The sequence below is a fragment of the Cololabis saira genome, chromosome 13 (genome assembly GCF_033807715.1).
Source record: "Cololabis saira isolate AMF1-May2022 chromosome 13, fColSai1.1, whole genome shotgun sequence".
Lineage (NCBI taxonomy): Eukaryota > Metazoa > Chordata > Actinopteri > Beloniformes > Belonidae > Cololabis > Cololabis saira.
In genome coordinates this window covers 26,759,936-26,772,902 of record NC_084599.1, presented here as the reverse complement: position 1 = coordinate 26,772,902, position 12,967 = coordinate 26,759,936, and the positions used below count along the sequence as shown (strand labels likewise).

The window sequence follows — 12,967 nt, the reverse complement described above, 5'->3', positions numbered from 1 at the left end:
TTTTTAAAAATATCTGTAATACTCTAAAGCATCAAGTTGAATACAAGCAGGGTCTCAGGCTTCAACTATTCACCGGAGAGCTCGAACGCTGATATGAATTATATCAAGTAAACAGCTTTTATGGGTGAGGAGTAGCACTGTTTGTGAGGGTTGTGCATTGCACCTGCATCTGCCATCAAGGTCATCTGAAAGATGAGTGTAAACATTCATCAGTTCAATTAAAAAAATACTGTTATCCTATTAAACCCCAAAGGGAAATAAAATTGCAGTATTAATGATATAAATTGCATTAGAAATTCATTGTAGAGGTCTGTTGCTGTGAGCAGGAAGGTTCTCCCGCATCGATCTGTATCTGAAGTGATGCTCGGGGTTGTCTGCTCTTTAGTTTCTGCAAAGGAGGATCCTTCATAATCAGAGCCAGCCATATCAGTTTAGTTTTCTATGTCATGGGCTCTTTTGCCCCCCCCCCCCAACACATGGCTGCAGATGTGATTCCACAGACATGTAGCCATGTATTTCGTCCATAAATGTGCTTAATGGTAGGGATATCCACGTTCCAGTAGGGGGCAGTATTCCAGTCACTTCAGATGTGCATTCAGCTTCGATTTTGAAATTGAAAAAAACTGAGCCGGCCTGCCTGCTCGCCTGCATAACGGTGGTGCTATCGGCAATGCAGCAGTCGTATTTAGTTAGGTTGTTGCTGAGTTGCCATTTAATGGAGTGTAGTTATTTAAAAAAAAAAAAAAAATCTTCAAACGTGAACAGGTTGAGAATATGGAGAATTTTGCATAAAAAGTGACTTAGTCAAGAACTAAAAGCACTAGTCATAACGAGCTGTCACTTCTGTGATTTAAAAAGTTTTCTTTTATACAGGAAAATACGACTTTATGAGAGAAATGAGATCACTGTCCCCAAATTCCCCATGGTAGTAAAAAGCTATAAAAATTACTGATACATTTCATTTTAGTGCCTTTTATTTTTCTCTTAAACTACCAACCTTAGGTGTTAGTCAGTGAGGCCTGTGAGACTCGACCAGACTAATTTAGAGTTCTACAGAGACCAGTGCAATGAAAAAGTCAGCCTCATAGTGGTGCTAGAGGAAAAGTAAACGGACTGCTGCTACTGCAGTATGGAATGAAACGCAAATTATAGCTCTAGTATCAGTTATTTATCTCTTCAGTGCATCCAAGTCCATACTCACATTTAGGAAGGAAAAAGGAAAGTTTTTACATACAAATTTGTGTAACAGCGGTCCAAAACCTCTGCCGAGGCTTTATGAATAAATCCTTGATCCATAATTACATTAAAAGTTAATCTCAAGCTAATCATCCTTTTTCTAAATTGGTAAATTCAAAATAAAACAAAAATAACTAAATTTGTGAAGTGTGCCCCGCAGCGTTTCAATTAAATTAGTTTTTCCTCTTGAAGCGGCTTCGCTCCGCTCCTGCAGCTTCTCATTGTCTACCAGGCCAGACTGCATTTCCACCAGTTGCTCATTTCTAAAGCATTCTTTCAGAATGGTCCCAATCATTTCAAATAAAATGTGCTACAGAATGAAATCTGCACCATTTTATTGGAAGATGGATAGAGGACTAATTGTTTGGTAACGGTGACCCTGAGCTCTGTCAGTGACACCAGACCAGACGAGGGACAGCCGAGTGCTGTTATCCACTGTCTGGCAGCTGAACGGGGATCTTTGTTTCTACAGATGCGTGCATGGAGGTTCTGATGATGGCATCGCTGAATCTCTCCATTTAGAGATTGGTTACGTCCCACCCTGAACGCTGATGGAGATCGTGCTAGCCTTTCTCTGTGGCGCTATGTCAGCCATCTAGAATGACCCATGTCCTTTAGTCTGTGGTTCGTCACCTGATGGTGATCCTCCCAGATTTCATTAATCTCCTGCTTCTTATGTGTTTGGGAGCTTTCAAATTCTTGAATATTGACCGCTAAAGTACAGAAGTGTTTAATGAAAGCTTCAAGACAGGCTGATGAAGAGGGGAGGGGACAGAGATTAACAGTTGATCCAGCTGATTTAAACATGGCCGTCTTTAAATGAGAGTATGGTTAGTGTCCCGATCACAGAGGATCTTTGTCTCTGTCGTGGTGTCACTGCATGCAAGGTGACCTGCTGTTAAATCACAATGCCTCACCTTTTCCAGTGTGATACGGGGAGTGCGTGACGAGACTATCTGTCTTCTGAGTGGGCATACGAGTACAAATGTATCATCGCAGAAGTTGCATGTTGAATGTCGCGGCCTTCACAATGTAGCAGCATCAGTTTTTATTGCTGCTCTTACACCCATGTACAAACCGAAACTCTAGACTCCCAACAATGTACAATCTTGATCTCAGACACATCAAAGGGATATTTATGTTCTTACACTCATACGTATTTGCGTGAGATAAAATAGTCAATTTTTTTTTCTTGATCTTAAAAAATATCATTCACTGTCAGTGTGGTTGACTATAAATATTAGCTTCCTCTTCTGACTGGAAAGTTCCATGTTTCAGAAGGTTTTATCAGATATACATATGTGGGTTACTTAAAAACTGAGCCATAGTTTGTAATATTTTGTTGCATTGTGTCTCTTCAGGCAAAACCTTAAACAGCAATTTTCTGTTGTGGGTTGAAGTGTCTGCATACTCCAAATCTGTCTAACTGAAGGATTTTTCACCTTCTCTGCTCACTAATATACAAATGAATCTTGTCCAGAGGAAAAATGTTTCAAAAGACCTTCCTATTGTACTTTTTCAATGATAAAGTGTATCCCTTCATCCACCTTTACTGTAATATTGCTAAACACAAGAGCATCCTGTCTCACAGTGATGCAGATAAGCTGACCCGTGCATTTGTTTCAAGATGGAAATTCAGTGATTCCTTATTATTGGCTTGTCCCAAAAAACCTCTCAGCTTATCCAAAATGTTTCAGCCGGGATTCTGATGAGAACTAGCAGAAAAGATCATATTTCTCCAGTTTTAGCTTCTATTCACAGGCCAGCTGTAAAATCCAGAAAATAATTGAAGTGTCCCATAGCTCCTTATTTTTCAAGCAGAACCGTTTGCTCCAAGACTGCAGGTTTACTTGTGTTTCCTGGAGTTTCTAAAAGTAGTCAGAGCCTCCAGTTATTAGGCCCCTCACCTGTGGAACCAGCTTTATTCATGATATTGTTCTTGTTGTCATTAACCCGTGTTCCTTCTTCCCAGCCCCTGTCCCTGGTGTGTTATTGTTGTAGCTATTCTCTCCTCTTTCCTGTCCTTTTAACCCCAAACCGGTCAAGGAAGATGCCCTCCTTCCTGATTCTGGTTCTTCTGGGATTTAATGGGGCGGCAGAAAAAACTTAATGCAATCTGTTGGTTTCCTTTAGCACAGGAATAATTTTTGTTATTATTTTTTGTATAGACTGTGTAGTAATTGGACTAACTTGGAATTAGTTGAACTGCACTCAAAAAGTGCCTTAAAATGACATTTGTCACAATTTGGCGTTATCTAAGTAGAGTTGGACCGAACGGCTTGAACACAATGATGCAATAAATATTAAAAAGAGAATGAAAGAATAAAGAAGCTTGTGAGCAGACAGCAGGTTTAGCTGGCTCACATTCCTGATAAAAGCCTTACCAGTGATGGCGTGCCATAAGAGTCCTTTAAAGAAAGTAGAGCTTTAGTGCGAACGCTTGCATCCCCATCCGCCCGACTCATTGACCAGGCTCACATCAAAAACTTTTTCCAATTAGTGTCAGCAAATATGAAGCTCCTGGTCTGCACACAGAAGAGAGAGCTGGCTGTGTGCTCACTTCTCATCACCACAGTGGCACGTTTACACTAGATAACAGTTCATTTTGGTTAGTAGTTGGCAAGTCAAGGTACAAAGTCAGCATTTTCCTTTCCCGTGACCTTGGCTCAGAAAGCACATTCATCTCTTGACGAGGGTGTTAAAGTATCCAAGTTTATAAGCCGAAATAAATATATTTAGAGCCTGGTTTAAAAAGAAAAAAATGTTTTGGTCTCTGTAGTGAGATTTCACATCCATGACAACTCTACAAGAGGAAATTTGTATGTAGTACAAAAGGTGAAATAATATAAAGCCACACATTTCTACATAATTAGGGGTGTGTTCTTTTGGAATTACATATGTTATAGCTAATTTGCTGTCATCATTTTTGGTGTCTGGAGGGTGCCCCCTTCCTGATTTCTTATTTTTTTGCATGTTTGTCGCACTTAAGTGTTTCAAATCATCAAACAAATTGAAATATTAGACAAAGATAACACAAGTAAAAACAAAATGCAGTTTTTAAAAGAAGGATTTTATTATTAAAGGAAAAAGAAATCCAAACCTACATGGCCCTGTGTGGAAAAAGTGACACCCCCCCTGTTAAAACATAAATTATCTGTGGTTTATCACATCTTTGGAAAGCCGAGTTCAATTTCTCTAGCCACACCCAGGCCTGGTTACTGCCACACCTGTTCTCAATCGCGAAATCACTTAAATAGGACCTGCCTGACAAAGTGAAGTCGACCAAAATATCATCAAAAGTTAAACATCATGCTGCGATGCGATAAGAAAATAAGGAACAAATGAGAAAACAAAGTATCGAGATCTATCAGTCTGGAAAAGGTTACAAAAACATTTCTGAAGCTTTGGGACTCCAGCGAACCACAGTTAGAGCCATTATCAGTGCTGAACCTTCCCAGGAGGCCGGCCGACCAAAATTACCCCAAGAGCACAGCGACGACTCATCCAAGAGGTCACACAAGACCAAAGAACTGCAGGCCTCGTCCACCTCTGAATGGCTTAAGAAAAACAAAATGAAGACTTTGGAGTGGCCTAGTAAAAGTCCCGACCTGAATCCAATTGAGATGCCGTGGCATGAACTTAAAAAGGCTGTTCATGCTCGAAAACCCTCGAATGTGGCTGAATTACAACAATTCTGTAAAGAAAATTCCTCCACAGCGCAAAAGCTTGATTGCAGTTGCTGCTGCTGAGGATGGCCCAACCGGTTATTAGGTTTAGGGGGCAAACACATTTTCCCACAGGGCTATGTAGGTTTGATATCTTTGTATAATATTTAAATTTGTTTGATCTGAAACATTTAAGTCCAACAAACATGCAAAAAAATAAGAAATCAGGAAGGGGGCCAACACTTTTTCACACAACTGTATCTTTGCTTCACTTTGAAGGTTTCTGGCCAGGGCTGACTGACACAAGCTGAGCTTCCTCCAGCTCATCAGCTTCTTCCTTGTGCAGCAACTGAGACTTCCAGTTGAACAACTTTCCCCCCACATCATTTCAGGACCCTGCTGTGCAGATTTCTGTTGCCCTGGTAATGCATTACAGAAACAAATGATATTGATTAGTCATTTCAAAACCACTTCTCAAACATTAATTTGTGTGTCAAATTGATTTCCTTTTTATCAACTTTGTCATGACTGATCAGTCAAAGAAAAATCTGATCTTTTTTTAGCGAATGGTTCACCTTTTTGTATGAAACACTAGTTCAGTTTAAGAATCACATTTTTCTATGTAAAATTGCAAAGAATTTGGGGATTTACTCGAAACGTAAAAGCATTTCTATCTTGTTACTTATATAATCTCTCATTACAAATTAAATGATTGAAAATCCTTATTTCATATATATGGTTTTCAGACCATTTACAACAACATTTCATTAAAAACACATAAAATCAATGGAGACGGTGCTTATTAAAGCCGTTGTAAATGAGCAATCTCAAACGTAGCATGAGACTTTTCCATGTAAAGCACAACCTATGCGTCTGGGACATCAGAAAAATTCTCCATTTATGTTGGGCAATGAACACAGGCTATGATGCAGGTATACAGGCGGGTCGTCAACCAGGACCCTGCTTGCTAAGCCTCATTCTGTACATTTTACAATCTGAGCAACCGCCGAAGGCCCACAGGCTCCACACGGCTTCTGTTGTGGACGCCCTCCCGACCTCCCAGGGGGACGCCTGATTCGTTTCCACCAGTGCCACTTGCGAGGAATGCAGACGTCTAACAAACCCAGGCTGTAGGTTTTCTGGAGCCCAGTGGAGTCCAGCACCTGGCCTTCTCTCGTCACGGATACTCCTGTCGGCAAGTCATGGTATTGCATTGTTAATTTCAAATTAAAGTATTTTTGTAAAAGTTGCGTCAGATTTATCTACTTAGTTTTGTCCATTTGTATTTAAAATACACCAAATACTTAATAAGCACTGAACTCCAACAACAGTACTGCTAAGTTTTTCTGGTGTTTGGTTACAAAAATACCCCTCCGCTCCACTGGTGACCCGTCCAGGGTGTATGCCTTCCTTTTGCCAGTAGAAAGCAGGGCAAGGCTTCAGCTGACCCCTGGGACCCTGAAAAAAAGTGGCTATAGATAATTGATGGAAGGATGAGCAAAAAGCTATGTTTGCAGTAAATTCAAACTGAATCTAAAGAACCCCCACTCGGAGGACATGTGGATGATAATGACATGTCCCGGTGAGAATCATAGAACCATTTGCCCGGCGTGACTACAAAGAATGTGAAGCCATAGTTTTAAGAACTACGCCTGCAAAGGTCCGCCGAAATATGGTTGAAACCTTTCTTTGCTGCTAGACAGTCATTCTGAGACATTTCCCCTAAAGGAGAGGAAGTCAGTACCACTGAGGCCAGATCAGTGGTTGGTTGAAACCTCTAACTACCTTCACTGCTATTGGTTCACTTCGCTCGCATTAACAAGCCTTTGTGTTGTACAATATTATATACGTGAACAAATTCAACCTGATGGTTCTTTTGACGGCACGTATTTTTATCCTTCTTGTTTTTCTTGCTTTTCTTGCTTTGATGCTTTATCAGAAACCTGGGAAAGTTGAATTAAAATGGTATAATGAAAGAAATACCTTTCTCTTGTTCTTCATAATCACTTCTTCAGTTCCTCTTTCTCTTGTTCTTCACATTGTTCATATGTACAGTACAGACCGAAAGTTTGGACACACCTTCTCATTCAAACGAATGGGGAAGTGTGTCCAAACTTTTGGTCTGTACTGTATATGCTCCGAGAGTTGATCAATTTAACACTCTATGACTGTATGTAACAAGAAACGAAGGAAACTAACTTAAACTCTCCCTCTGTGTTGGCAAGCGGGACCCGACTGAAACCTAATGAACCAGTTTCTGTACAGATCTGGTTTCTTTTTTCCTCACGAAGATTGTGAAGAACAAGAGAAAGGTTTTTTTTTGTGTTTGTTTTCGCAACGTATTCTTTGTCATTTAAGGCCAATTTAAAGCTCGGTGCAACATGCAATATATTCATTCATTGTTCTGCTCGCTGTATCAGTGTCAGTGGTTTAAATGTAAAGGGTGGAAACACATCATTTGACAGGGACAAATACAGTGAAATGTGTCACCAAATCTAGCCTGTGTGCGGATGTGGTTTCTGAAGATAAAAGCATGTTGAACAGGTTGAAGCAACAAATGGAAAAAAAAACATATGTGGGGGTGGATATGTGGGGGGGTGTTCATCGTCGGTCTTGCCCTGATAACTGGCAACAGTTCTGTATTGTGTCATTTCTAAATGCCACCATACAGAACCTCGGGAGCTGCGTGCTGACCTGCAGTCCCCCCTCTGATCGTCCCACTGCTGCTTCCACCTGTCTTTGTAGATGTGTGCTGTATGCTTGCTGACATCCTGGCCTGCCCCCGCCCCCTCTGACCACCTCTGTGTCTGCGGTACGTCTCTTTATGCAGTCTTCCTTGTAGTGCACCAGTTAACCATTGTGTCTGTGTCTCTCCTTTCTCTCTTATTCATTCTCTCTGTCTGTTTTCTCTTTTCCAGCTGGCCCCCAGCAGGAGGGCCCCCCCTTATGATCCAGGTCCTGCTCAAGGTTTCTTCCCTCCTAAAGGGGAGTTTTTTGACTGTTTGGCTTAAGGTTTTTCTCCCACTCTGAGAGTTTTTACCTGCCATTGTTTATGTTAAGTTTATGTAATAACTGCTCAGGGGTCATGTTCTGGTATCTGGAAAGCGCCTAGAGACAACTTCTGTTGTAACAGACGCTATATACAGTAAATAACATTGAATTGAATTGAATGTATGCTGTGCTCCACTTCTCCTTTTTAAGTTTCTGTTGCATTTTACAAAACATGCCAAACGCTTTTTAAGTCCACTGAATGCTCTTCAATACCTCAACAGGCGGACACTATTGTAGAGGAAACATGCAAATAAAATAAGTAAGTAATGTACAGCTTGGGGTATGCTAGTATGTCTTTAGAGTGTGTTTAAACATATGCTGTACGTTCTCCCACTTGCTCATTGCATAACTGATACTGATTGCAACCGTTGACACTTTAGTTTGGTTACCTGATTAAGATTTTTACAAAGATGTTAGGTATCGTTAAGCCACAACCCAGAAACAGCCAATGTAAGACAGATTTTCAGAGAACACTGTGTTTTCAATATCTTTATTTATAAATGACATCGTATGTACTTGTTGATTTTTAAATATAATTACATCATTTAGACACAATCATCATCCACCACACCCTCAACAGTCAACTGTAAGATTATTTAATCCTGTTAATATGTTCAACTGTGAGCATAAATTAAAAACCCTGTATCTGCCCTTTTTTAACGGAGGAACAGTTACATTTACACGTCATTCACTCGTACCAGCAACAGTTATAGTTCACAGTGTCATTGTAAACCCTCTCCCAAATTCACGTCAAGTATGTCGGCACATTCACATCCTCACACAGCACACGTATCACAAATATAAACATTCTTTTGTACGTTCCCAGTAGTATATGTGCATCCAGACCAAGCCAGTTAAAACAGTAAGTGCACAGACCTCTGCAATACAAAAACTGGTTCGGATCTTACTTCAGGAAAATTATATTGTGGCAAACAATTTGACAAAACTGACAGATTTTTCTTTTTTGCCTGAACCAGTGAGGTAGAGAAAGTTGTTTCTTACTCTGGTTTGAAACATTTTGCGCACATAACGACATGCTATGCATACAAGGTCGAAAGGAAGAACGTTTCCAGACTGAAAGCATCTCTGCAGCAGCTCCATGTAGTCGCTGTGTAGATTTCAATGCTGACAGTGTGAATTCTTCAAACATCAACATAAATACACAATTCTAAATAAACCTTCTTTTAAAAAATAAATCCTTATAATTTACTTTTTTTTTTTTTTTTTACAGATTCCTGTAAAACTTGCATTGCTGCAAAGACACAAGATTCCAGTGTTGCACTGGTTTCTCTCCACAGAAAGGAGAGTTCACTGGAAAGTGTCATCTTGCACGTTCTTTTGGCCTTTGTAGAGGTGAAGCTCAGCTCCGTTCTGTTGTCCTCATCTGGTGCTCCCGCCAAGCTATAGGAGTTCCAGTTTCTGTGAGCAGACCAGGTCCCCGTTGACCAGGTTCCACATGCGCCAGAGGTCCGGTGGGAGCAGCTTGTGCACCACGATCATATTTTTAAAGAAACAAGGTTCTTGGTTCATCTTGCTGTTCTTATTTTTCACCAAGCCGAACGTCTTAAAGGCATTGTGGTGTATGGGAGTAACCTGCAGCACTTCTAAACACATGCCCAAGAAAACGTCGTCGATGGGGTAGAGCTCCACGGTGTCTGCAGCATAGTGAAGTCTCCTAGCCAACCTCCCATCCATCAGGAACCCCCCTCCACCGGCATATGGAGGGTAGTTCGTTTTATCATACAAAGCCGTGGGGATGTAATATTTGCTTTCCTTTCTACGAATAGGCACAGCCTTGAAAATGACATCCCCAACAAACAGGTTTTTGTCATTACTGTCTTCCAAGTACTCCAAAATATTTTCTACACTGACAAAGACATCGTCGTCGCCCTTGAAGACAAAACGTACATGGGGGCAGTAAGTGTGGAACCACTTGAGGAAGTGGGTCTCTTTCAGTGTCAGATTGAAGAAACTATCTAAGAAGTCCCATTGGAGAATATCCCCGTAGATCTGGTCTTCGTACTCCACAAGTTTTTGATGGTTATGTTTTTCTGCTTCATTGGAAGACTTGGCGAGGAGGAAGACGGTTTTTATTCTCTTGCCGTTCACCGCTTGCTCTTTGCCCCAGGTTTTCCGGATGACCTCCCTGCGGTCATACTGGGTGGCCACGGACTTAATTACCATGAGCAAATGTATCTCTCCCGTGCACTTCTCTGGGTGGTTCAGGACCATGGGGAACCAGCGGCAATGTCGATAGAGCAAAAACTGCTTGAATCTGTCCTCAAGGCCGCTGAACGACTCCTGGTTTGTCAGGTTGAAGTTGGCGCTGCAGTTGGAGCTGGTTACGTCCCAGGTGGCCGGGCTGCTCGGCTCAGTGATCCTGGGCTCCTCCGTGGCGGATCGAGCTTTACGCTGCGGCTTCTGCCTGCTAACCTTCCAGAAGTCCATCTGGAAATGCGAGCCCGTTTTCTTTTCCTGGGCCGCTCCGGGGTCTTCTTGGTGAGAGTCGTGCATGCGAGCCTGCCTCTCAAGCGCAGAGGAAACTCCCATGGTGATGTTACCCCTCTGGACAACAGTCAGCGCCACCGCAGCCAGGAAAAACATCACACACAACCTCTTACACACTCTCGAGCGATCTCTGATGTTCATTCTACAGGAAGACAAAAACCAGAAAAGGAGAATTAGATCAGTCAGATTTTTGTACTATTTTAGAATCAACACATCATTGAGTTTACAAACAATTTACATAGTTAGTTAATCTTTATTTCGGTCAATTATAAGCATAAAAAATCAATATGGTGCTTATTTTGACCGAAAAGGTCTGGGCTTGAATCATAAAGGTTATCTTGCCCACCTTTTAACATAATAGAATATGCAAAAAGAACAAATGAAGTATCATGAGGTTACACAAAATAATAATAATAATGATAATAATGATAATAATAATAATGATAGCTCTGAAAACAGAAAGTGAAAAGATGCTCAAGAAACCGACAAAACCAATTTAGGTTGTAATTTCATCTCATGCATGTGTATCGTGTCTATACATCAAATCCTACATACTATTCATGCATATGTTCATACCGGTACATACAGACACACAGGCACACACACACCTACACGCATACATGTGTACATTCTTCTTTGTTTGCTTATTCTGCTTCTATATAAGTGTCCTTGTGTGACATACGCAAGTATGTGGTGGAAATGTCCCAGAATATATCAATGTTCCTTTGGTGTTAAATGGCATGTGGGAGTTTTTGCAGTTTAAAGAATAGGCAAAAAGAAAATACTTTAAAAAAAAAATAGACTCCAGAGACAGGCTATATTAGTGGTTTTGCTTACGTGCAAAAAGAAATGTTAAAACATCAGGAAATGTCATGTTCAAAGACTTTGTGATCTTTGCAAGAGGTTTTTGGAAAAAACAAATGAAAATTCAAATATGACATGTTGATGCCCCATCAGCCATCAGCTCACCGACCACACAACGCCGTGCTTAGTTCAGGGACACTCAGGTCGAAATTGCCAAAAAGACGGTAGAGAATTTGTAACAGTCTTTGTCTGAGACAGGTGCACCACGGCTGACAGTGGAGGTTAACAGGACTGCTCTGGCATCATTGTCTTTAAACACCGACATCAGCAGATTTTCACGTGTAGGCTAAAAATAAAATAACTATGTTGTCCAATTATTATCAAAGTACCATATACCTAGATCTCCAACATCGCCTTCAATTTTGAGTCAATTATTTTCCAGGATTTTGCGAGTTTTATTTTTTTACTTCTCACGTTCATAACTGCGAGAGCAATTTCGTTTTATAGGCTTAGAAAACTTTTTTAATTTATTTTTCATGTAAAACTTACTTTGTTCTCTCCTGCTTTTGACGATTGATGAGAAAGAAAAAAAAGTGATGAAAATCGAGACAAGAGAAGTGGAATTATTTCACGTCCTTTTTTTCCCAGCTTTTTTTAGGGAGAAGAAGGGAAAGAAAAAAAAGTGTAGTCCTTCCAACAGAGCGGGGTCTTGACTGAAGCAGCCTGATGAGGACTGGTGACTCCTGCACCGCTGCGCCGCTTTTTAAGCGCTCACTTAAGCCCGATTTATGGTTCCGCGTTAAATCGACGCAAATCCTACGCCGTAACCTACGGCGTAGTCTACAGCGTATTCTACGTTGGTGTCACGCGGAACCATAAATCCGCCTTTACGTGGAGCGCCTGGACAGGATATGCGATGAATGAACAGAGAGCGACGCACGCTCTGGACTCGAGCGGAACTCAACAAAGCCCCCGAAGATAAAGCAAACAGTCGATTTGTGTCGTTTATCCTGTGTGCATGGTCAAACAAGTTTTACTTTCCACCCTCATCTAACGTCATAAGAGAAATAAACATAAAACCACAGTCCACATTTCACACCCAGGCAAATAGAAATGTTTTTAATATCCGCAGATGTGACGTGTTTTGAGGGGGTTGACTCATTTAGGGAAATGTCATATGGCCAAACCCCTTAATTAAATTAAATAAAAAAAATTGGAATATACTTGTCAAGATTATCACATATTTAGCTGTGCATTTATATTCTCTGGGGAAATGTTTCATCCTGCATAAACTGGATATAAAAAGTATTTGAGCCTTTTAATAATTACCATATTGACCGCAGAAAAACTTCAGATTCAAATCACTTATTGTAACACGTATTGTGTTTATTTATTTATTTTTTTTGAATGAATTTTTTTGAATATTTCGGACAGAATACATTGAAACATTTACATGTTTGTTTCACAAATAAAATAAAAGGTAAATAGAAATGTCCGAAAAAGGAGTAGACTGAAGCCAAGGGCTTATAGCCTATCCTGTGCAGTGTATATCATTCGGTGGATGATAATACACAAATAAGAAAAGAAATATATAAAAAGAAAACAAAGAGAAGTTGTCATTGCATTATATTATATAAAAATAGTAAAACCAATAATGCAAAAAGGGGTATATAGTGGTGCTATTTTCATTTTATCTATAATAG

General features: G+C 40.4%; 1 protein-coding gene across 2 annotated transcripts; it reads right to left on the bottom strand.

The window, feature by feature from the left end:
• Positions 1-8,434: 8,434 nt before the first annotated feature.
• On the bottom strand, positions 8,435-11,988 carry b3gnt7 (UDP-GlcNAc:betaGal beta-1,3-N-acetylglucosaminyltransferase 7). 2 transcript variants are annotated; one of them, XM_061738481.1, is made up of 2 exons: positions 11,814-11,988; positions 8,435-10,602 (listed from the first exon to the last, which is right to left on the bottom strand). In XM_061738481.1, exon 2 carries the CDS (start codon positions 10,599-10,601, stop codon positions 9,354-9,356), a length of 1,248 nt encoding a protein of 415 aa, XP_061594465.1. In that variant the 5' UTR covers position 10,602; positions 11,814-11,988; the 3' UTR covers positions 8,435-9,353. The 2 variants fall into 2 exon arrangements, with proteins under 2 accessions (XP_061594465.1, XP_061594466.1); XM_061738482.1 differs by lacking the exon at positions 11,814-11,988 and adding an exon at positions 11,298-11,713.
• Positions 11,989-12,967: the final 979 nt, after the last annotated feature.

Coding starts and splice junctions, on each gene's coding strand:
- b3gnt7 (XM_061738481.1), bottom strand. CDS start 10,601: ATGAACATCAGAGATCGCTCGAGAGTGTGTAAGAGGTTGTGTGTGATG.